The 25,777-nt window shown below is 38.9% G+C and overlaps 1 protein-coding gene across 1 annotated transcript in view; it reads right to left on the bottom strand.

Moving 5' to 3' along the window:
- Positions 1 to 1,767: 1,767 nt before the first annotated feature.
- The window catches only part of LOC149310686 (calpain-13-like), a 101,169-nt gene continuing 77,159 nt past the window's right edge, over positions 1,768 to 25,777 (bottom strand). The window contains exons 17-23 of the mRNA XM_089529441.1: positions 24,693 to 24,766; positions 22,018 to 22,086; positions 20,888 to 20,966; positions 14,978 to 15,094; positions 9,354 to 9,409; positions 6,574 to 6,627; positions 1,768 to 2,344 (exon numbers count right to left, since the gene is read on the bottom strand). Coding sequence (XP_089385567.1) covers positions 6,601 to 6,627; positions 9,354 to 9,409; positions 14,978 to 15,094; positions 20,888 to 20,966; positions 22,018 to 22,086; positions 24,693 to 24,766 — 422 coding nt within the window. The 3' untranslated portion in view covers positions 1,768 to 2,344; positions 6,574 to 6,600. The remainder of the gene's footprint in view (positions 2,345 to 6,573; positions 6,628 to 9,353; positions 9,410 to 14,977; positions 15,095 to 20,887; positions 20,967 to 22,017; positions 22,087 to 24,692; positions 24,767 to 25,777) is intronic.

The following is a 25,777-nucleotide window of genomic DNA, read 5'->3' as shown; positions in this document are numbered from 1 at the left end:
AGTTTAACTGCCATGGCTTAATGCTATGGAATTTTGGGATTTGTAGTTTTGTGAGCTATTTAGTCTTCCCTTTCAGAGAGCTCTGGTGCCACAACAAATCCCAGGATAGCTCTAGCACTAGCAACGGCACTTTACATTTCTATACTACTTAATAGTGAACTAATCACTCTCTAAGCAGTTTACAATGTGTTAACCAATTGCCCCTGACAAGCTGGGTATTGATTTTACCAGCTTACAAAAGGATGGAAGGCTGAGTCGACCTGGAGCCCTGCAGGTTCAAACTCGAACTCACAATGTTGTGGCTACAGTACCAGCATTTAACCATTGCACCACCAGGATTCTACAGCATTGAGCCATGGCAGTTAATGTGGTGTCCAACTGCTTTATTTCTGCAGTGCAGATGCATCCTCAGATGAAAGCAAAGACAACCCCTCTCTGAACAAATTCTACCAAGAAAACTGTGTGATAGGTTCACCTTTGGGTTGTCATAAGTCAGAAATGACTTGAAGGCACACAGCAACAAATGCTGAGGAAATGCTGTAGAAACCACGTAGTTACTGTATTGAACAGCAACTTTGAACAAATGTCTTGAGTAGAGAGAGGATTATATTATACTTAGGGCCATAACTTCCACATACCACATAGTGCATATTAAGGTATGGGTTAGGAATATGGCTACCTGAATGAAACAGGATTGAAGACAGAAGCAGAAAGAAGATGGACTCTTCTTTACTACATGGTTTCTCTTTTTAGACTGGTTCAAAGTCCTGATGCCACCTCTTTCCTGATGTACTAGAGAAGCAGCAGAGGGAGGCATAGACACAGCCCAATAATCATAGACGGAGATGTTCGAAACTGTTAATGATAACAAAGTGCTGGAACCAGGTGAAGCACTGTGAAAGTCTGTGCCTTGCTGCTTTAATGGAATTTTAATGAAATGCTATAGAATTTCCTGTTTATTTGCTTTTAAAGTGAGCTTGCCATGGATTATTGAGCTCTGATTACATAGGCAGTGTGTGGAACTGCCTTCTGTAGTGATTAGTTAGTATGCAATGAAATAGGTTACAAAGTATTTAAAAAGCGACTACTCCTAGATGTGTGCACTCACTCTCTTTCTCTCTCCATATGTATATCCCTGTGAGAGATTTGGGATGTCTAAATCAAAGGAAGGCAAACTTCAGTTTATTTGGATCCATCTTGGTGGTTTTTTTAAAAAACTAGAACACTGAAATCTGCTAACCAGAGGAATGTGCGCTGGCATCTAATGGTATTACCATGACAAGTGAGGTGACTCCCCCTGTTGGGAACAATTGTCTGCCACTGGTGCAAAGGACTACAGCCTACAGTCAACTGGCACCTTTGTGTCACACTTATCTTTGGTGTGTGTATGTGTACGGCCAAGATCCTGCCTAGGAAGATGTAAATATGACAGTGTCGGACAATGATTTAACATTTATCAAAGAGATTTAACGTTTATTGATGCTGATCCACGGAAGAAGAAAAATGGGAAACATTTGAAAAGCCAAAGTGGCTGCGCACACAACTTGAGGAGTAAGTGACAAGAAAAAAGTGCATGTATTAAGAATGGAAGGAAAAGTAAATTTCCAAGGAAGAATGCCAGTGTTGTAGCTCCAAAATTGTAGCTCAAACTTGCAGATATAGTGTTAAAAAAAAAGCTAAAGCTCAGAATGAGCTGAAATGTGCAAGCAAACAAGGAGCAACACAAACAGGTTTTTGAAGCAGGAAAATGATGAAGGAAATGGCGGGACTGCTGATCAACAGGGATTGTAAATTGATAAAAGATCACGGTGAAAAGGCAGAATGGCTCAAAACATATCTTGCTTCAGTCCCTCCCCCAAAAGAGGATGGTGTGCCTCCATGCATCAGCATAAAACTCAAAGGAATCAGGATTGTAATTCAAGATTGATAAGGAGTTAGGTATCAGTTAGTTAATCTAAATCAGTTCAGATCTGCAGAGACACATGAACTGCATCTCAGAGTATTAAAGGAACTTGCTGATGTACTTGCGGAACCACTTGCCATCATTTTTGAAAAATCTTGGAGTGAAGTGCCAAAGGACTGGAAACAACTATATATTATCCCTCTCTTCAGATCCAGGAAACTGCAGGTCAGTTGTCCTGGCTTCAATACCAGGAAAAACGTTAGAACAGATTATACACTGTTTTATGTAAGTGTCCCCTGTGCATATCTCTTTGTTTTACATTTTCCATATCATATCCAGTTCCCATTCATTAATGCTGTCTTCCTTTCAAACTTAAGGCTTCAGACTTAAGTATTTTTCAAAGGCACTAGAATGTTTAAATTTCACTCAGAATTGAGCAATCTGGAAAGAGGAAAGAAGATTAAATTCAAACTACTATTCTCCTCTATATTTTCTTAAATGTATCAAACAATTATCAAAAGCACTGACCCCACTCTATTCTCTCACTCATCCAGCCTTTATTGTGAGCACAAACTGTTATGATTGCTGGGATGTTGTAAGTTCTTTGGCATTGTTTTCCTTTGTTTTATACTTTAGAGCCTTTGTTACATGTCCCTATATTTTACCCAGAACTTACCCACAGGTCATATCAAAATCCATAATTTTGCCCTCAAAACCTGACCTCAGTTTATACATGAGGTCAACTGTACTGTAGAGCTGTTGTAACACTTGACCATTTGATGCCTGGTGAGAAGTGGAGAAACCAGAAACGAATTCCTGCCTGGCAGGAGGTTGGACTGGATGGCCCTTGTGGTCTCTTCTAACTCTATGATTCTATGATTATATCAGATAATGAGACCTTTGGATGATCATAATGGACTTCAGCAAATGATGAAGCCATTTTGCATCTGGCTAAGGGGATTCAGCTAGATGCTTCTGTGACCTGTCCTACTCTTCACCAGGAATGGATGTGGGGGAGGATCTGCAGTGGCTCTATGATACATCTGTGCATTGGAGAATGGCCAATGGTAGAATCACTCCACATGGAGAACAATGCTACACTGCTGTCATTAAGGCTTAGTTCAAATGTTTCTATTTTTTAGTGAGTTTATTATGGCTACACCCACACTGAGAAAATAATCCAGTTTGACACCACTTTGACTGCCATAGCTTAATGCTATGGAACTCTGGGGTTTGTAGTTGCTATGGCACCAAAACAAAGCTCTGGTGGCAGAACAAACTACAAATCTCAGAGTTCCATAGCATTGAACCTTGGTTGTCAAAGTCGTGTGGGTGCAGTCTATGTGAGCTTATTCCTAGAGATGTGAAGACTCAGAAAAATTTGGGATAAACCTTGTTTTTCCCCCCTGAACCTTCATTTTTTCCTGGAAAAAATGAAAAAAAAATTGATAAGGAATATTGTTTTCTGAATAAAGAGTGAAATGTTTAAGACCATGTATTCATATATTTACTCCTCCTGCTTCATATCCAATGTAGGGTCCAAAATCACATTGGATCTGGTGCCTTTAAGGTGTTTAGGCTCCTTACAGAGAACAAGAAGAAACTATATTGTTTTCATTGCTCTGCTAAATGTTGAGAGTGTCTCCTATTTTTAATGTTTTGGCTTTCACTTGTTTTTTGTTTGTCTTTTCTAGCTCATAAAAACAAGAGGTTTTTTGGTTTTATTCATTTATTTATTACTAAAACAATAGAAAAAAAAGATTTATTTATTTTTTAAATGGTTCTGGTGTTCCTTACAGTTCAGGACGTTGTAGCTCCATTTTAACAAAAAATAAAAAGCAAACTCCAAAAAAACCCACAACAACCCCTACTTGTAATTATTTTCTAAAAAAGAAATGTACTTTACCAGACTTGACGTTTCTGTGCCAAACTAGGCTATACATAATTCATTTTATATTCTCAAAGTAACAAAAAAACTTTCAGTCTGTAATGAGAGTTAATACTACTTTTTAAAAAATCTGAAAATTTGTTTATTTTCTGGAAAAACATGGAGAATGTGTTAATGGCTTTAAATTTCCAGAAATTTTACATCTTTATTTATTACCAATTCAGTGTTATGCATGCCAATACTGTCCTTAGTCCTATAACTAGTGAGAGTGAGACCATGGCCTTAGGCCTCAGAGTCTGAGTGCCATGATATAACGATTAGTTATTTTTTATCCTTATATTTTTATGAACAGGGAGGGAGAGAGGTGTTTGGGAAATTTTCTTTTTTATTATTATTTTAGATTTTTTATGATTAATAAACAGAAAACATTCTTAAATCCTCTATACAACATCTTGTAACATTACATTATCATCATACACAAACCAAATACAAACAACACTAATTGCACACATTTTCGTATTTATGCTTTAACTTCCTCGTAGTGTGCCTGGATTTTTCCTAGGACAACCCCCTCCTCATAACTTTGCTTGACATTCTATACTACAGTTACAAATTCACAATCTAGAGCTACAGATCTGTAACTGCTTGGTATTCAGTAAGACTACATAGTCTTACTATAAAACTATGTAAATGCTTCCCAGCCCATCTAACAGCCAGTAGTCAAATCAAGCTAAAGAGGTCTTTTCAGCTTCTATTTGGCATGCCAAAAGGATTACATTTCCAGCTCCTTCCCACCAGCAAGCAAGGCTGTGATGGCAAGAAGTAGGGCTCTTGCTGCAGTTCCTTGTCACAGCCTCACTTGCTGGTGAGTTTTTTGTCCTCCTTATGCCCCAGCTAGCACCTGAACAAATCTCTTTCACCCAATTTGCCTTCTGGCTGTTAAGTTTAGCTGAGAGAGTCAGGGCAGGAGATGTTACATAGGGGTTAGTCAGACGGTGAAAGAATGTGAGTTGAATCTGTGTTGTTCACGTGACCATTTGATGCCTGGTGAGAAGTGGAGAAACTAGAAACAAATTCCTGCATGGCAGGGAGTTGGACTGGATGGCCCTTGTGGTCTATTCTAACTCTCTTCTAACTCTATGATTCTATGACTCTGTGATTACATTGAATGCATCCAATGAAGTTGGGAAGAGGGGGCTGCCACCACCACCCAAAACTCAATCCTGAAAAATCTGCATTGTCAGCTATGTGAATAACTAATGTGGATAGACCTGGGATAAACTGGGATAAAACTCTGCATGTCTTGAATATGTTTTCAATACATCTGCATCATCAACTCCATCTTTATTCACAGTGCCGACACACGTGGGCAACAGAAGCCACAGAGATGGGGGTTCTATTTAAAAAAAAATAATGTGAACAACAAATTGAGAATGGATCATTGAGATTATTTGCATAGCCATGTTGCAAAACAAAATGTGTGAATAATACCTTAGTTACACATACATAACTAAGTAGCTAGTGTAGAGTATCAATGTTTGTTGATTCTAGGTAGAGTACACTTTGGCTTGGGCTGTATATGCACTGCAGAAATGATCCAGTTTGACACAACTTTAACTGCTACGACTCAATGCTACAGAATTCTGGGTGGTGTCAAACTGTGTTGTTTCTGCAGTCCAGATACAGCCTTGCACTTGCTGCTCTGCCTTAGGTATCAAAATAACTTGAGCCCGCACTGAAAAGTTCAATTGCATTCACACGATGCAGGATAACAACACTGGATTATGTGGCAGATGGATTGTAAACCATTCTCTCTTTTACCTCAGCCCATCTCAAACCTCCAAAGAGAGAATATTACCATTGTACTGAGGTAAGTGAATTCATTTCTCTACTACTCTCTCAGGTTGAATAATATAGGCGGGATACAGACCGCCGCTTTGCGACGGTCTCCCGCCAGCGCCATTTGCTCCGCGCGGGAGCTGCAGCAGCCAAACCGCGCGGCTCCCGCACGGAGCAAAAAAGAAGCTCCATTTCGGAGCTTCTTTCCGCGGTGCACTGATGACATCACGAAGCGCCAAGGGCGCATTCGTGATGTCATTAGCGCCGCGACATGTCTGGACGCTATGCGTCCAGTACGTAAAGATGGCGGCGCCCATGTGGAAAGGGTGCCGCCATCTTGTACGTATTTTATACGTACTAGGGTTAGGGGGTGCGGAAGCACCGCCCCTTCCTAACCCTAGTATGTATAGAATACGTACTATATGGCGGTTATTATCCCGCCAAACTCAGCAGAGGAAATATTCATCAGGACACCAGCATGGGGAGAAAGAATAATCAGCCCTTCCATCGTTTTTTTAAAAGAATATATTAAATGCCTACAGACATCCAGGTTTGCCAGCAGAAATGTCTAACACTGGAACACAGGCAATTCTATGCATCCTTAATTTGGGAGCAACTCCCATTTAACTGAGTTTAGGGTAAATTCACACAGGAGCAAGTAATTTGGAGAACTGAAATGCATTATCCACTTGTTGAATTCAGCTGTGGGTGTCAAGAATGCAAATTGCTTGTTGACTATACACAGGAGTAAAGGTGACTGGTCCAAGAGCATGCGGAAATGAAAACTGGTGTTAAAGAGGCATCAGATAGTGGAGTGAATTCAACAACACATTGTGCCATGGCCTTTCTTTTAAGCACAGAAATGGCTAGCTTGTCTGAAAGCAAGAGAGAAATTATAAAGTCCTCCTCCTCCATCATAAGTAGTGTTTGTGTGAATTCTTACCTGTATTTATAGAAATGTATCACTTGATCAGCAATACATGACCATTGTAACCCACTAGAAGAAAGGCAGCGGGAGAGAAGAATGAGGAAAAAAATCAGTGTTTTTCGAAAATCAGTGCAAAAATATATTCAATATATAGGGATGCCTATCTATGTATCTCATTCTCTCTCTCTCTCTCTCTCTCTCTCTCTCTCTCTCTCTCTCTCTCTCAAATTACACTTTGATTTTGGAACAGTATCAGCTACTTCACAGATGGTGTTAGAAATTGTTCTCTTAGCCCCAAAATGGTTAATTATGGTGATTCTAAACCACAGGGAGAATATCCAAGAGTAGAGAATCACCACGTACAGAGTTGGACATTTTCATTTATTTACTTATTTATTTATTGGGGAAATACAACTCTCACAGCTTGGGGATTCTGAGATTTTATTTCTATCCTTGGAAGGTGGCAAAAAATTGATGGAGTACTGAGCACTAATCCCTGCTTCCCCTCTTTCCATGTTTAGCTTTAATCCATCAGAACAGTTCTTTCATCTGTCTATTAAGACACATTCATCTCACACTTTAAAATAAAGCAGCAAAACTGGATCCAGATAAATGGCATTATTGATCATTTGATCAAATATTCACTTCAAAAAATTGGACATAGTACATGTGTAGATGTGAAACTGATCTTGTGTAGGGCTTGGCAATCTTAGGTCTTTAGATCTTGTTGGACTTAAACTCCCAGCCAACTTAGCTTGTGTAGCCAATAGTAGGGATCATGGGATTTACAGTAAAAAAAACCCAACTGGAAGGCTGCCCCTGCTCTTATTGAAATGCGAGCGAATGTGTGAAATTCAACTATTTTGTCTTTATCCTTCTGTGGAAGGATGGTTACAGCAAGGGTTTGTGAGAAAAATGATCATTTGTATCATCATATTGGTGAAAGCCTAATTGTAAATGCAGGAAATCAACAAATAAGTTTTGACTTTCCGGTTCTCACTTATTCTGTCGGTCCACTCTAGTTAGGATTACCAAAGATAAATTGATTAAATCCTTAAGGAGATTCAAGACCCTTTGATATTTGTGCTGTATCATATTAATTAATTAACTGGATTTATATCCTGCCTTTCTCCCAAAATGGGAGGGGGCTTCTCCTCTTGAAGTAGCAGAGATGGATTTTTCCAAGGCAGAGTAATGTGTCATGGAGGAGAATTCATGTTGACTTCCCTGAGGTTTATCACAACAAATAAATCTCTGTCTTGGATAAGAGACTGTTTACAGTCAATGTAAAACTCCTCAGGTCCAATGCAGAGACTAAAAATGTCAGGCAGTTGCACACAGGGATTTGGTTTTTCAAATGGCACCCTAAATGTAGTTTTGGTTCAATGCATTTGTAAAGTAATGGAAGTAGATTGAATCAGGAGTACAGAGACAGCTGAGCCACTGTCCAACTTTAGTTCAATAGACTGTGACTTCCCCCTAGGCTATAGAACAAGCATTTGCAAAGCCCATGATTTTTCTCCTCAAGAGTATGTAAGGCTGCTTTGTTTAAAGCAATAATACAAGAGCAGAACTAGGGAAAGCCACTTTCTTTGGACTACAGTGCCCAGAATCTCCCAACCAGCATGGTCAGTGGTCAGGAGGATTGTGGGATTCTGGGGAGCTGTAGCCTCAAAAAGGAATGCTTCCTTGCTTTCCATAGATGCCCCGTAACCCCATATTTTTGTTAATGTAAATGGCTGTGATATCATAGAAAGCGGCCCCATAACAGCTCAAACCAGACCTGATACTGCCATTAAGTCAAGTGGGAAGACTGTTTTCAGTAATAAGGGCAGCAGATTGAGGGCAAGGCCTGCCTGGGTACATATACTGTCCTGCTTTCTGTTAGCAACATATGCAAGCATAATTCTACCTTATGCTTGCAGAAGTACCTTTCTCTCTGTTGCAGGCAGAAATGAATACTTCTCTACAGTATTCTCTCCATATTCAGACATTCCAAAGTGTTTCAGTGGAATTTGTATGCATAGAAAAAACATTTTAGCCCAAAAATCCAAGAAATGGGTAAAATATAACCGCAATTTTGCACTGAAATGAAACTCCCCTAGTTCACTGATAAATTGATGCACTGTAACATTTTTTTTCAAACATGGTGGAGCTGAACCCAATCTCAGTAAACCACAGCCCCAGTTTTAAAAGTAATCTAGTGAGAATTCAAGAAATGGCTATGCCTGGAAACAAAACAGACGCTCTCCCCAAAACAACAGGAAACTGACAGGAAATGTGTAGACATGGAGTTTACAACAACCATCAGTCCCCAGCAAAAGCAACAGGGTTATATTGTGGAAGTTATATTGTGTTCCCCCATACCAGTTTGGAAGAGCCTAATAACTTGATTGGCTATTCACTTTAGCGTGGGGTGGGACATGGAAGACACCATTTGCTCCTGTACTTTAAGGAGAAAAATACCTGGGAAGAGCCCTGCTAACTGCTCATCTAGCCTGGTATGGTCTACTCTACTGTCAAGAAAAGGGTCTTCAGCATCACCAGCAATCTAGCCCTTCTATATATGAATGAGAGCACCGATAAAGGACATTTTTTTAAAAAATTAAAAAAAAAAAAATCCTACCCATTGTCCCTGTAGGGAGGAAAAATACTATGCCAGGCCCAAAGCAGCAGGGAGCACAAATAAGCTGTTTGAGTCACATTTGAGAGGAAAAGATGTTTTATTTCTAAAGGTGAAAAAGAAACTATGCAGAACTGCAGAAAAGACAAAAATGGTAATAAGCTCCACTCACCTGTTCTTCAGTAAAATAGATTCCCCTCCCATCTGTAGATAAATTGTGAAATGCCTCTGGAGAGTACAAAATAAAACTTCTTGTTTTATGAGAACTTGAAAAGGAGTTTGTAAAAGGACAGAAAAAGGAGCAATGCTATAAAGTACTATGAAGTATTTTCTTTTACATACTGCTTCATACAGTCAGTGATATCTGGGGGGGGGGGGTCTAATTCTAAAGCTTAAAAAGTGCAAAAGTAAAATTCCACACACTAGGGTTTTCCTATAAAGTGCAATCGCAGTGGAAAATGAGCAGTGTTGCCAATCACCCTTGAAGGAAATTCCCTGATTGGCTTCCTGGAATGCCCCCAAATTTCCCAGAATGGGGGTGGGGCTTCTGGGTTGGGGCACATGTAAGGCACTATGGGAAAGCTAAATGGGGTGGGACTTCCAGGATGGGTTGTATGTCGGGAGGTTTTTTGGGGGCAGGAAGGTATTTTGGGGCTTTTTTTTGGCAGGAAGGTTGAATTTTCCTGAAGGCTGAATTTTCCAGAATCTTCCCAGAAATTTAGCAATCCCAGAAATGACACAGAAAAACTTCAATTTCCGGGGGGAAATCCCAAAATTGGCAACACTGGAAATAAGCCCCAGTCTGAGTTCAGCAATCTGAAAGAATAAAGGTTCACAAATATGTTTTTTGTGATTTAGCCCTACAGCCTATGCACAGACCATCAAAATAAAGAGGGACTGTGCAAAAGCCAAGTGTTCCCTAGAGACATTGGCTTCATTTGGACATAATATTAAATCATAATAGCAGACTCTAGGTATAGTTTTAAATCATGAAGATGACCCTGGACAAACCTTGGGCTCATGTGCTCTCCTCTCTTCTTTCATGTGGCACATACATGAAACAGGAAGAATCTAATTCCTAATTTAAACTAACAACAGTTTACCATTATGGTCATGCTACAAACTGTTTAATTTAAATTAAAGTGGAAAGGAATAAACTAGGATCAGAAATCATGCTTTAACTTTGACTTGTTTAAAACAAACTATTGTTGAAACAATGGGTAGGCCAAGTCCATCTTCCCAAAGGCCAGTTTTTCTGTCTGTAATCTGCTCACCCTGCCCACAGTCCAATGCATCAATGCACCTAAAATTTATTGCAGTAAAAATACATTTTCTCACTCCTGAAGGCTTCCAGAATGATGATTTTCACCCAGAACCCAGCACAATGCCACCCACCCAGCAAAGGCTTTAAAATGGGAGGGGGATACAACACTGAAAGGTGACTTCCCTCCATTTCCATTTTACAAGAATTCCCCCCATGAATTTTAGAACATTGCCCCCCCGACCATTTCATGTCACTCACTCCTAATTTAATTCTGATCCACCAGTTTAATGCATTTATATATTTAATTCTTATTACTATCTATTTTCTGTTCTCATTGTTGGTGAAAGGCTCTTTATTTCTACTTAGCTCGGGGGGGGGGGGGGGGGCTTCGATAAGAAAGCCCCATGGACAGTACTTTTAAGTGTTTGAAGAAATGTATAACACATTTTTTCAGGAAAATAATAATTGAAAGATACCAGTGGATTTTAGTTGCTCATTGTAGACAGCTTTGGAAGTGTGAATACTCTCCTGTACCAGCTTTTTAAAAGATCTACATTTTATTATTACTCTGACTATGTGAGCTGCTTTTTATCATACTTGAATAATTTAAAGTGGGCATGAATAAAATTTTAACATCCATTGGGTGAAGAAATCTTGCAAATATTTTGTGATCTGCAGTTTAATTTATTAACTTTAAAATGGTTCTATGATTTTTAAGAAAGATACTATTTTCACTGTATTTTCACAGGTATGTGGTAAAATCCAAGCTAGATTAATCTGAATAAAATTTAATAATGGGGAATATATGTAGCCTGACAGTTTTGTTTGCTACAACATGTTCTAATTCAGAAGTTACTTTAAAGACAATGGCTTATTTCTTTAGCAGTGTGCAGTGTTGCTCAGGGCAACTTCCAGTATCAATTATAGACTGAAAAAAGACTTTTACTATATATTTTGATATGCACACTTCCTCCTGTTTATTGCTGGGGGAGTTTTTGTTTTTTTTTTTGAAGGAAGGGAAGAAAAGGTTTGCAATCAACCAGAGCAATTGAGCCAAAGACTTCCAGATGAATAAGATGATCATCTTATTGCAAGATCTGAAATTGTATCATATTTTGGATGTCATGCTCTGCTACAAGCTCTCTGGCAAAATAAAATAAAAAGTTTTTAAAACCAGGAGGACAGTCCTTTAAAATAATTCTATTTCACAGCATAGTTTTAGGAATGGACAATGCAGAACATTAGGTCACGTTAATTATGTTGTATTTAAACACAGCAATATATTTGGTCCTTGCTATTTTTACATTCTGTTTTCTAGCCTTGTGAATGATTCTAGGGAACAGATTACATATTCTGAATTTCCAAATGCTTGGTAAGTAAGTTACTTGGTTCCCAACTACAGGTTCCAGACTATTGGCTAAAGTAAAAATCATTAAAACATATGAACACCCAAAACACATTAACACTATAAAAACACATTGATACCTGGTTTAACATGTATAATGACACAAGTAAGGATAGAAGAGAACTGAATTTAGTTTTCATTTTAACTTGAACTGACACAATTCACATTTCCTAACTAATATGTAAACCAGGATGCACTTCTCATTCAATTCCTTACGCTTGTCAGAATTTTTGCAATACACTAATTTTTTTAAAAAAATGTATACAAAATGCATACCTGGGGGGAAAGTGCAATGATAAATATATATACTAGGAGCAATGCATAGTTAATAGCAAGTATGAGGTTTTTTTTTTTAATGCTATATGCTTAGGAAAGCATATAAAGTGCATAGTTAAGAAAAATGTCTGCAAAAGTGCAATGAATTTTCACACAGTTTTTATCTAGAAATGGAATGAAATGAACTGGTGCTTTAAAAATGCTTTAAAACTGTAGGATCTGAAAAATATCCAGCCACCCTTAACTGCAGAGGAATCTTATTCTAAAGTGTGTAAGTCTTTGTCTGTGTGTGATTAACAAACTAAATTGAAAAATATAAATAAACAAAATGTTTAAGCTTCCACATTCTTCAATTATTGAAGATGAAACAAACTGCACACAAGGTGGCAGTTCAGAACTCTCTGTTTCCAGCATTCTTTAGTGGATGATGGTATTATCTGCTAAGTTGAGGCCATGTGGTCTTAAGTCTATAGATCCAAAAATTCTCCCTTTGGTCCAACATGTCTGAAGGGGAAGGCACATCAGTACCAAACAAGGACATGAGAGGGTGTGATATATATGATTAAAATGCAAATCAACAGCACTTCTTCCAAGTTTACCTGGAAAGATGCAGTTAATCACTGGTGATACATATATTTATTGACACAATTAATGATCATAACTTAATATCTATCTAGAGCAAAACATTTCAGCTTCTACCTTTTTCAGTTGCTAAAGATGAAAATGAGCCGTATAACAGGTGGCAGTTTAGTGTTCTATACGGCTCAGTTTCATCAGCATTCTTATTGATCCTATTATCCTGTAAGTTGAGTCCATGTGGTATAATATTTTTTTAAACTATAAATCCAAAATTTCTCCCTTTCGTCCAAGTGTCTGGATGAGGTGGCACCCCAATGACAAAAGGCACAAATCAGAGTGGCTGCAATGTTTCCAGTTGAAATATCTACTCACTGGTTGCTGTAGGTTCCTGAAGTGTGTATGCAAGTCTATGGTTGTTTGTCTACATCCTGCAGATAACATCCTGCATGCCTGCATTCGATTATACAAATAAGTTTGCAACACTGGCAGGTGATGCATTGTTTAATATAAGATTGCAGGGCTGCCAGGTGATGTGTTGTTTAATATATGAATCACAGAAAGCTAAAGATGAGAAAATACGCAGATTTTTGGACAAAGACTTCATAGTGCAGATACATTGAAGACATCTTTATAGTCTGGACTAAGAGAAAGGGATCCTTTGAAAAGTTTACATTATACATCACTACTATCAAATTTACCTCTAGTAACACAAGTAAACATTGATATATCCCTTTCTTTATGGTCCTCCTTACCACGGAGAATCTCAAAGTTGTCACATATCTCCACAATAAGCTCACTGATAGTCATGCTTATCTGGATTGGAGTTCCTGCCATTCCAAGTACATTACAATAAATTATCTACAGCTTGGTCCTAAGAATCAAAGGGTAAGTCCACACTGGGCAGAATACATCAGGCTGCCCCAGAGAGCCAAAAACATCAGGCTGCCCCAGAGTATTCTGGCCTCTAATTCTCCTCAAATTTGCCCCTTACCTGATCTTTTTTGCTATGGGTTTTTGGCTCTTGCAGTGAACAATGGGTACCTGTCTTTCCTTGCAGTCTCCGTTCATTGCCCATTTCCAGTGCTGAGGTCAGAAGGGGGTGCTCAGCAATGCTAATGATGCTAATAATGCGGAGCACTCATTCTGACCTCAGAGTGAATGTGCCCACAGTGGTACCGCTGGGAGACGCATAAAGACCATGGGTGAAGGCAGCCAAATAGAACCAAAAACTGGCAGCAAAAGATGAGTTATCTAAATGTAGGGGAGGAATTCCTGAATTGGGTGCAGGTATCCTGACCCAATTTGAGGTTTTGGTCTAGTGTCATGTAAAGGGGATGTGATCAGCTCAGGGGAAATTCAGAGGTAATTTTTCCATGTAGACAAGTCCTAAAACATCTATAACACTAAAACAAACAAACAAACAAAAACCTCCTACTGTAAAATGACCAACATACTCAAGCAACATCTACTTCAAAGGGGATATCCTTCATATATAAAGAGTGACAACATCAGGGCAGCAACCATCATTTTGAGAGAAAATCTCCCAACATTAGAGAAATTTATCAGCTGGGAACAAATTCAGAACATCTTTCTAGAGCTATCAGGAAGCCTCCAGTTATAGCTTTCCACTAGCCAACAAATCGAAGGAGATTGCTAATAAAAGCTGTCCTGAAACCCCAGTTAGGAATCCAGAATTGCACCCTTGTGATTCAAAGCACTGTATTCCCTGCAGATACCTTAAGCAAACTGTCACTTTTAGGAGCATAGTGGCTGGCAGGACCTACTATATTAAACAATATTTCACCAGCTAGTTGAATACTTATATGTATATGTTTGAATGAAGGCATTTGGGGTGTCATGTGCTGTACATGGGCAAAACAACCACAGATCTATGTAACCAAATCTCTGCTATTCTAACCAGGAAGCTAGAGCAACTAGTGGCCACATGTTTCAACTTGGGACATCAACGCATCTCTGATTTATCTCTGTTTGGCACTGAGATGCATCCCTTTCAGACATTTTAGACAGAAGGAAGAATTTGTTGATTTATAGACTATAACACACATGGTCTCAATTTAAAGGACAATACCTGCCTTTACTTTATCCACTATTCTGATAACAAGATGTTCTATACTGCAACCTAGTATGCAGCCAGTTTCATCTTTGGCAACTGAAGAAGGTGGAAACCAAAATGTTTGCTCCTGATATGTATAAGTTTTCTTTGTTAATCTCTCTCTCTTTCCTGACAAATCCTGACAAATGTGTCACTTACTTGCCATGGTCTCCAGGCGTATCATACAACACACAAAATCAGGAAGGTTTATCCTCATGGTAGAATCCCCATATCGCACAGTCATCAGCCTGAGGAGCTTGTCACTGATTGACAGGCCTACAAAAGAGGAAAAAGTTAAGGAGATGACCATCGGAGAGACACTGTTCAATAATGCTCAATATCTGCAGATAACAGGGTGCTGTCTATATTTAACACTCAGGTCAACCTATGTATCAACATTGCTAATGAAATAGCTCAGAATCAGGAAATATCCTTATATACGTGGATGAACGTTGCACAACTTAAAAGAGCAGTCTCATTGAGAGATCTTATTAATTTCAAAAAGGTTTATTTCCAGGTTAAGTGGATATAAAACCACAGCACTAGTGGATCACCTCCCATATTAAACTCAGAAATGAAAGCAAATGTGAGCTTTGTACAAACATCGACCCTGGGTTGCCAAGAGCAATATTTATATTCAGATCAAGAAGACTTGATTCCAGACTTGAGTTTAACTTCAATCTCTATGAAGGGTTCTGAACAAATCTCTAAGAGTTTATCTGCACTGCTTAGTTATAACTATAGCAGTTCAATACCACTATTACTGACATGGCAACATCCAAAGGAATAGTGGTTCTCTGAGGAGAGAGCAGAAGGTGAACTGTGTTTTGGAGTCATCCTTGACTCTGACTGTGTTTTTTGTTTGAAGGCATGTGGGGGGAGGGCTGTTGTCTGTTTTTGTATGCACTCCCTGAGGAGTCTAAGGGAGGGGGGTCTAAGGTGTCCTTAGTCATTGGCTTGCTTGGGGGAAGAGCTAGCAACCACTAGTTATTGCAGCCATAGCAGTAAGAGTTACTATAGTCTGAAAGGGATGAAAAAAATAACTGCAGAGATGGAGGCAGAAGGATCTGTCATTGTTGGCTGGCTGCAATGTATGTACAATGTTTGTCTTCTTGCCAGAAAACCACATTGACTAAATTTGCTGCAAGCCCATTCTGTGTGATGGCTGGTGGCTGTCTTGGAAGAGAAGGTTAGTGCACTGAAACCACATGTGGGGAATTTCAGTGCATCAAATTATACAAGGGCTTCCTGGACAGACCAATAGGGAGAAATGATCCTACAGAACCAACAGGAAGAAACTATGAAGGAAAATGAAGTGGGCTGTAATAGTGAGGAAAACCTTGGAAGAAAGTCACTGTTGGGAGCAGATCATGCACAAAGGATTTGGAACCACTACAGTGGTACCTCGGGATACGAAATACCCAGGTTACGAAATTTTCGGGATACGAAAAAATCCCATTGGAAAACATTGTTCCGGGTTACGAAAGTTTTTTCGGGTTACGAAAAAACTTTTGGTGCTTTTCGGCGCGATTTCACACCAAATCGTGGCTTTTCCCCATTAGCGCCTATGGGAATTCGGCTTGCGAAAGCCTTTCGGGTTACGAAATTGACAGCGGAACGAATTAATTTCGTAACCCGAGGCACCACTGTACCACTAAGCAATCACTTCCTAAATCTTCCTAAGGATAACAGTGGTGGTGAGATGCAAACAGGAAACCAGCAGCAAGATGCACTTCATACCAAAGAAGGAGTCGACCTAACCAACAACAGTGTGCTAAGGAGGACAAGGCATTGCAAAATGGATGGCATTTGAGAAAAATGTAGGACATTACAAAATAACACCTAAAAACATTCATATAAATATAAATTCATGCTTCTTAGTCATTCTCAAAATGCAGGACATTTTGGAATTCTTCCTGGACTGAAGGTTGGAATGTAGGATATGTATTGGAAAAGGAGAGCACTGGTCACCCTGAACAACAACTACACCAAGAAGAAAAGAAAGGTGCTGGTGGAAGTGATTCATTTCTCATTACTACTGAGTATAGTATAGTATAGTATAGTATAGTATAGTATAGTATAGTATACTGTGTTCCAGCTGGACAAGATGAATCAGGAAGTGTGTTGTCTTCCTGGTGTGTGTATCCAGGATGCCACTGGCCAGTTGCTGAATCTCATCAAGCACAGAGTACAGTACCTATTTTCTGATTCATATGGGCACCAATGATACTGTAAAGATAACCTTTCAGCAGATCACCTTATACTAAGAAGCCCTAGGCAGGAAAATGAAGAATTTAGATGCACAGACTGTATTCTTGCCAATTCTAGCAATAAAAGATAGAGGAGAACATAAGGACAGAAAGATACTGCCATTGAATGACTGGCTAAGCAGATGGTGTCAACAGGAGATGTTGGGTTTTTGGTACCTTCATCTTCACTTCTTAGATGAAGGATTATTGGCTACAGATGAGCTACACCTAACAAAGACTGGGAAATACATCTTTGAAAAAAGCAGGATAAATTTGATCAAGAGGGGTTTAAACCAAATCCTTGGAGGAGGAGTGGGTGGAGATGATAGCTTAAAAATCTGTCAAAAAACAAATTCTAAACACATGGTTGCGAACTCTAGAGGAGAAGCTGAGGCTGATAATTGGAGCCACAGTAAAACTTACAGTAGAATAAAAGATGAGAACAAACAATGCTTTAGACGTCTATACAACAATGCAAGCTGTTTGGGAAACAAACAAGGTGGGCTTGAATTCCTAGTGCTAGAAGGTAAATATGAGTTTATAGGTATAACAGAGACTTCGTGGAATGACTCCCATGATTGGAATATAACAACTGAAGGATATAATCCATTCAAAAAGATTCTATGTGGCATGAGAGGAAGGGGAATAGTCAAAGACAAATTCACTTGTACAGAAATCCACATGAATAATCAAACTGAATCAGTACAGAGGATTTGAGTAAAAATAAGTGGAGAAAGAATTAAAACAACATGATAGGAGTTTACAGGCTATCGAACCAAGATGAGGTGGTGGATTATCTCAAAAATCTCCAGCGAGCAAGAAATGGTAGTTATGGGGAACTTCAGTTATCGTGATATCTTCTGGGAGACTAGCTCTGCTAAGCATAGGCTCTCCAACAAATTCCTGATGTACCTTGCCGATAATTTCTTTTTTTCAAAGGGTGATGGAAGGAGAAAGGGGATCAGAAATCCTAGACTTAATCCTAACTAATAGGGAAGAACTGGTCACTGGAATCAAAGCAGTCGGTGCTTTATGGAGGACTGACCATGTAATGCTAGAATTCATTATTGTGGGAGAGGCCAACGAAGAGTATAGTCAAATCAGACCATGGATTTCAGGAGAGTTAGTTTTATCAAACTTAGAAGAATACTGGGCATGGGTAGAAATCCCATGGGTAGAAATGCTAAAAGAAAATACATCGAGCTTGGGTGGGATTTCATGAAGAAGGACGAAGGAAGGAATTTCATGAAAAATGAAAAACATCTGAAAAAGACAAAGTGGTAGAACAGAAAACTCAAGAAGAAAGTGAAAAGGAAAAGGAATATATATAAAGAATGGAAGAAAGTATCTGGAGAGCACTTTGAGGATGTGTAGGTGGAGGGGAAGGAGAATTGATCCCTTGTAGTTACACTGACCAAAGTTTTTCCATTAGCGGAATTACAGTATTGGGCCCAACCTAAGAGAACCACACAGCTACTGGGAAGCTTTCACCAATGAAAATGTAGTAATGGAAAATGCTTCATTGGACAAATTTCTGTTTGGCATACAGCAATTGTTGGCACAGGCACTGTGACTGAAATCAGCAGGAGCAGCCCCAGTCACAATCAGTGATGTCCTATCTTGGACAATCCATCCATGGAGTAATCTACTCCTACAGCTAAAGCAATGTTGTCCCACAAGGCCTTTGGTGTCTGAAACTGCTCTGTTTCTTTACATTTCTTGTTTTAAAATCATATTTAAGGATTGTTTATAGACTGTTTTAAGGTGTTTTTAAAGAGAGTAGTTTAATGTTTTTCGAATTTTATCTCTGTATTTTTCTTAAATGATTTTGTCTGTTATGCATCACATTGGGAACCCCTATGGGCTGGGAGTTAATATATAAATACCCTACACAAACAAACAAACAAACAAACAAACAAGTATGATATTTGTTTTAGGGCATATTGAGCTATTACTCTTCCAATATTATTCATTCCTTAATTTCATAAATCATTCACTGACTTCATACTTAAGCTTATAGCACCTTAGAGCAATGAACCTTAGGGAGAGCCTTTGAACAGGTATTAGGTTCAAGATGACAGACAAAAGAAATTGCTGCACAATGTTTGCAGAATTCACTGTCATAAGATGTGACGCTAGGCACTGGCATGAAGGAATTTAAAAAGAAATTAAACAATAGGTGTACGTTATTTATTATTTCTCCTTTTTTTGTATAATAAAATGAAACTTAAGGTAGCAGCATGATCCATCAGTAGAAGCCACAAGAACTAGATAGAACCTTGGTGTTCAAAGGCTTTGTGCCATGAACTATACAAGCGGTGATAACTGAAAATGATGGTGAAAGCAGACTACATGTTCTCTCAAGAAAGCATACTGGAAACAGCAGAAGGATCTAATCCTGAGCCTGGCAACAAATATTTGCAATTCTTTTGACTCCAAAATCAGTAATTAGATGCAGTGTTTTTGTCAGATTGGGGTTGAAGGACGTACTTCAAAGCAGTCTAGGGGGAGAAACGAAGAAAATCTTAAGGAGGTTTACATTTTCTCTTAAAATTCTGCTGTTCAGGGAAAAGGAGTTGACTCTGCCATATTTACATTCCTTTTTCTCATGCACACACCTTTCTTTAGTTCATTTCCTGCACTCTTTGTTGTTTGTCTTTAAGGACTACAGAGCATGCAGCTGTCCTCGCTATGCTACACTTTATGGCCTTGATGATCACAACATTACATAAGTGGATAATGCTTCTTAAAGAGCTATGTTGTCATCTAAAAGCTCATCTCCAAGGCAGCATTATTGGCTGGTAGCTTTCTGTATGCTATGTGAGGGATTGCATATATAAATGCAGCCACAAGAGGATTCAGTTAGTTAGAACAACTCAGGAGAAAGGGAAGCAGTAGTAGGGATCAGCAAGGAGAGCTCAGCTGCAATTCCAAAATTAATCACCAGGTGTCAGGGTGAATTTAAAGGAGTTTGGTCTTGAACTGTATGGATGGATGAAAAGGGAAATTTGGGCAGTATTTTCATAGGGAAATGGGAACCCAGTTCACACTTCTCTGGCAATGAGAGGAAGCACAACATGCCTGGATAGCCATACATTTTAGAAGACTTTTAAATGTTGGCAAAACCAGCAATGTAGCTGGTGAGTGGAGCAAAATGAATGCACTAACCTTCAAATTAAGAATTCTGACTCCCAAATGAAACTAGTGCACTATGCTGCTTTAGCCATGTGGCTACATCACCTCTGCAAAAACCATGCATTCATTGGAAAAAATGCAGAACTAAAAATTCTTACTTTCGAAAAATAATGTTTTCAGATTGAGTTCAGGCAATGAGAAAATGTGTGCAAATATATTTTAATCAGTGGAGAAAATGGGGGGTGGGGGGGCTTGCACACATTAGGGAAACTGTATACCAAAATATAATACCTATGGGAAGGCTTAAAAAACAGCAACTTGATGTAGAAGTGGGATTGGACTAGAATGCCAGCAAAAACATAATGACAATGAAACAAATATCTTTCCACAAATCTACTATTGCAAGTCCAATGCAGTCAGAAATTAAATATACGAATTTATCCCCTAAGGCATCTATCATATATCTGCACCCACCAGGACCCACAACCAAAGTTGGCACTAATTTCTTTAATAGTAGCTAAATCTGCACACAGAGAAATTTGGCACACAACATAAAGTAGATGATCCCCTACCTCATTATCAGGAAGAAAACTTCTTGTGAAATTTCGCTTTTAGAAACATGTTTTCAAAAATTTCAGATTTCAAAATTAAAGTGTCTTATATATCTTCTGAAAACATCACATACCTCTTTCCTGGATTACTCTTTTCAGATTGGAGACATTCAAGAAACCAGAGTTCTGTTCATCTTCCATTCTAAAAATGTCCTGGAAAATATTTAAACTTGAGCCAACATTTTTGAGGACTCAATCAACTTTTGTAGGACCAGTTCATTGTCATATCATGGGGAGGGTGTTGTTCTTAACATATTTATGTATAAAAAAATTCCACTTGGGAATACGGAAGGAATTGTTCAAAGAGTAAGATATATGTATTTAGCTCCTTTTGCAGTAACTGAAGAACAACTTAGAGGCTGTACAGACTGGCAGTAAGCGCTGGCATCGGGGTGGCATGGGGGCGTGGCGTTTGGATGATGCATACCCTGACGCACCTTGATGCCGGCGTCACACCACCTGCCTGACTGTAAAACAAGTGGAATGGTGGCGCACCCTTGGCATGGCATCCACATGCCATACGCCAAAAGGAGTACCAAAAAGTGCTGCCACTGCAATAATAACATCATTTTCTGGGCAAAAAAAGCAGCATTTCGCTGCTTCATTTTGGCCCAAAAAAGTGCAGTTGACATGGCTCTGATCCAGTACTCAAAAGGGGGGCACAGAGCCACTCCTTCAGGGTGGTCCGCTTTGCCCATAAGTAATACTATGACTGTAATCTAAAGAAAGGAATTCAAGGACATAGTCATGTTACTCTAGATCAGTATGCAAAGGGATCTTTGAGTCTAATTGAGAGAAATAACTAAGGAAGTAGAGGAAGAAGTATGAAAACTTATGCTACTAATTTCTTTCTCTCAGTCTCAAAGGTGCTACAAGATTCCTTTGCATATTAAAAAAAAGAATAACATTAGTTCTTTCCCAATATAACTGTAATTTTAGTTACTTCTCAGTTACTTGTATTTATTTATATTTTGTACCACACACCAGTGCTGTGTAGCTTGTCTAAAAAGTAACATAAAGTAATGCTAAGTAATTGCAAGTTACTTTTGAACAATGGAATTAAATTACCTTTTTAAATTCTCATTATAACAGAAAGTAAGTGCTGTATGGAGACTGGTAACAAAATATTTTTAAAGTGAACTTTGAAGCTCTGAGGACAACAACATATGACAAAAGAGTTGAGATTCATAAATTCCATCCATACCTTATACTTATTGAGATCTCTCCAAAGTTTTTCAAATTCGACCAGTGAAAGACTTCCATTAGCATTGATCTGGCTATATGGTCAAGTTTTAAGTCAGTTTTGATTTGACAACCCTTAAATAAACAAACCTGAAATACCTGAACCTGTAGTTTGAATGGCAGAAGTGCTGAGTAGTGGCTGGTGGTTCCCATCCATGTCAAGAAGTACAGCAATTTTGCTCTGGGTTTTATTCTAGACAGAAAGGAACTATCCAAGGTGCTGAATATATTTTCAGGGCAGAGTTCAACACCTCCTTTCAAGTCCAGGATGAAATGCAGAGCAAAATCACTGCATTTCTGACATTTACGCCACTAACCACTATTAGGGGTAGGGAATCACTGATAACTGATAAAACAGTTAACTAATGGTTGGCTAGACAACAAAGAAATAGGAAAAATCAAAGACTGCTGAAAATGTCATGGACAGTCAGAAGGTAAAACAAATGGGTACTAGAGCAGGCCTGAGCTCTCCCTAGAAGTCAAAATAACAAATTGATACTGTCATACTTTGGCCACATCATGAGAAGACACAATTCACTGGAAAACAATTAATAATGTTAGGAATGGTGGAGGGTAATAGAAAGAGAGGAAGGCTGCATATTAGAAGGATGGACACAAACAAGGATGCCACAATCCTGAATCTGCAGGGCCTAGGCAGAGAGGTTAAGGACAGGGGGTATTGGAGGTATCTCATTCATGGGGTTGCCATGAGTCAAAGTGAACAACAAGGGCACTTAACAACAACAACAGCCGACTGGGTGGAGCTTTTGAGTTGGAAAGAGAATCCTTATCCTCATCAGTAACAGTAAGGAGATATCAGTGGAACAAAAATCTGTCAAGTCAGACCATTTATCTGTATATGTATAGACTACTTAGCTGTCTCCACAACTGGCTCACAACTGAAATGGCTTAGCCAGCAATATTATTTTCAGTGTCAGGTCAGAATTTGTCTGCCAAGGCATTCTAAATTGATTTATGGAACCAAGAGTTTTTATAAGGATTTCATAATTTAATCAATGTTGTTGTTGCTCTTGTTGTTGATCTTGCCTTCAAGTCATTTCCAACTTATGGTGACACTAAGATGAACCTATCATGGAGTTGTCTTTGCAAGTTTCTTTAGAGTGGGGTTGCCATTGCTATCCTCTGAAAGAGTGTGACTTGCCCAAGGTCACCCAATGGGTTTTCATGGCTGAGAGTAGGGATTTGAACCCTAGTCTCCAGAGTCATAGCCCAATGCTCAAAGCACTACATCACACTGGCTCTCATTTAGTGAACAGTGATATACAAATATTTTAAACAAATGAATAACTTAAGGCAGTAACCACATGCTTTCAAGGTACTGCTTGAGGTAGTCTTTGTTTCATCATCACTCCTGTCCTGTCTGCTACCAGGTATGGTGGGGATCCCCTAGAATGATAGCCAGTGATTCTTAGGAACCTCTTGTTGAAGAGAAATTGTTGAAGAGAAATGAAACAATGTGTAGGAGGCCCGTGAGCTTAATTCTGAGTTAACAAATACAGGTTTGAGTTGCAAGGTATACCCATGGGCACTCCTGGAAAATATATTCACTTTCCTCAGTTTTGCACAGTGGAGTTAAATCTCCACGGAATTTCCAGTAAGGCAGCTCTCCCCTAGTATGCTTTCAGCTGCTAAATTCTTCAGACAACAAAGACTATTTCATTACAGTCAGGTAAGAAGAACAGGTGAATATAGCTTTCAAAAAGTTGGCCTAGGCAGGCAGATTGTGACTTGATTGACAATTATATAGGTTGAAACCTGATGAAAGAAAGAACTTTGGAATAAACACAGAACCCTGGAATAAAAATAGTTTTCCTTTTTGGCTAACAAAATCAGAACTTTCATCGGCACTCTTCAGATAAAATTATTTGGATCCACCCAGAGTTGGATGTTATAATTAATTTTGATGCTTTCTGTGGCTAATGTATGTCACTTCATCCCAAATTAGAGATACTAAATCCATCAGTGGCCTTTGGGTTTCCAGTTTACACCAAACATTTATGTCCCCCCCCCCCCCCCCAGTCCTTCCATCAGATGAAGAAATCATGGAAATATTCTGTGATCTGATATCTAATTTATTAATTTCAAAATGTTCCTGTGATAAAATCTGGGGATGTTTTTTAAAAAGTGTATTTTGATTGGTACCTGGTAAAATACAGACTAGGGCAAAAGGCAGACTACAAAAACGGGAGGGGGGGCAATACATATTGCCTAAAAATTTTCTATATTCCAGTATGTATCAGTTTAAAAGGTACAAATAAAAAATGAGTCTGGTTATAAACTGTTTCACATCGCTAACCTTTCAGAGAAAGATAAAGTTTTCCTGGAAGGGCTAGTTGAAGGTAATATGTTATACACTGTAGGTAGGCTCTGGAAGCCAGAAGTCTGTAAAAGGGGATTATTATGATCATCTTCCACTTTCCATCTGACATCTAATGGAAAGAAAGGCCCTCAAAGGGAAGAATATGGTAATTTATAGATTCCTTGCCAAAGTGGAAGGCCGATCGTATGGCAAATATTTACTCACAGGGCTCTTGCAATGGAAAGCTCAGCACAGCTGTAACTCAGACTAAGGCAGGGCAGCATAAGGAAGGTTTATTGCATTTGTTGAAAAGATACATCCATCAGAGCTAAAAGGCTCTTGCTTGAATCGAAGCTGAATCCATCTCTGCTCCCTGGACTGGCCATTAGATCTATAAATGGATAAATCAGAAAGCAACACACACCAAGAATAAGAAGCTATGGGGAGGGCAATGGTGAAACCATTTACTTTTAAACAAGGAATTTTAGAATATAATACCACTTCTGTGTACTTTTTCCAGAGCCAGAAAATAATTCATTAACATCGATTTCTTACCCCCAGTCCATTGAAACAAGAATGGGCAAAGCCTATGGGTCATATGCAGGTCCTAGGGCCATTTTTGTAGCTTCCAGAGCCCCAGAGATTTCCCCCAAAAAAATACTCTCTGGGGGTGTGGAAGGTATTTTCATCATGTTTTGGGGGTCCCCGGGACTCCCAAGGTTTTTTAAAAATTGCATTTTTACAATTTTTTGTGCCTTCAAAGACTCCCCCACTCCCCCGGAGCCAGTTTAGGCAGAAGAGAGGCCTTTTGTGAAACAGAAAGTGAACAAAAATGACTTCACCTTTTATTAAGAACAGACTTTCCCCCTTCCATGGACCTGAAATGGGCCAGGATAGCCCAGAAAGACCAGACCTATATGAAAATGATCTCTTAGAGAGAGTTTTGGGGGCATGTGGGGTAATGGTTTTTGCCAGGAGTAGCTGCTGTGTGGAGGTGTGATCTTCCAAGGTCTTCTGGGGGGAGTAATATGTCCTCCTAGCCCTCAATAGTTGCATAAAAGACTTAATGTTTTATTTACATCCTGCTTTTCTCCATGGGACATAAGCCAGCTCACAATATTTTAACCAAAATACACTTAAAACAATGGAAAAGTTTTTTAAAAAACACAATTGTATTACAAATTTTAATCTAAAAGAGCTTTTAAAAGCTGCCAAACTATAATATTAATGATAAAAATAATAACACAGCCCAGTTAAAATATGTTCTGCAACAGACAAATAATACCGTCCTGTGTAAACTTCACCTACTGGCAAAAAGAGAACAGGGGTGGGAAGACCAACTTAGCTTCTTGTGGAAGGGAATTCCACAGTCTGGGAGCCACCACTGAGGAGTAACAGTAAT

Source organism: Sceloporus occidentalis, unplaced genomic scaffold (genome assembly GCF_023333645.1).
Source record: "Sceloporus occidentalis isolate IW3139 unplaced genomic scaffold, rSceOcc1.0.p SCAF_6, whole genome shotgun sequence".
In the NCBI taxonomy this organism is placed as follows: Eukaryota; Metazoa; Chordata; class Lepidosauria; order Squamata; family Phrynosomatidae; genus Sceloporus; species Sceloporus occidentalis.
Note: the sequence above shows the minus strand (reverse complement) of the source record. Positions and strands in the feature narration are given on the sequence as shown.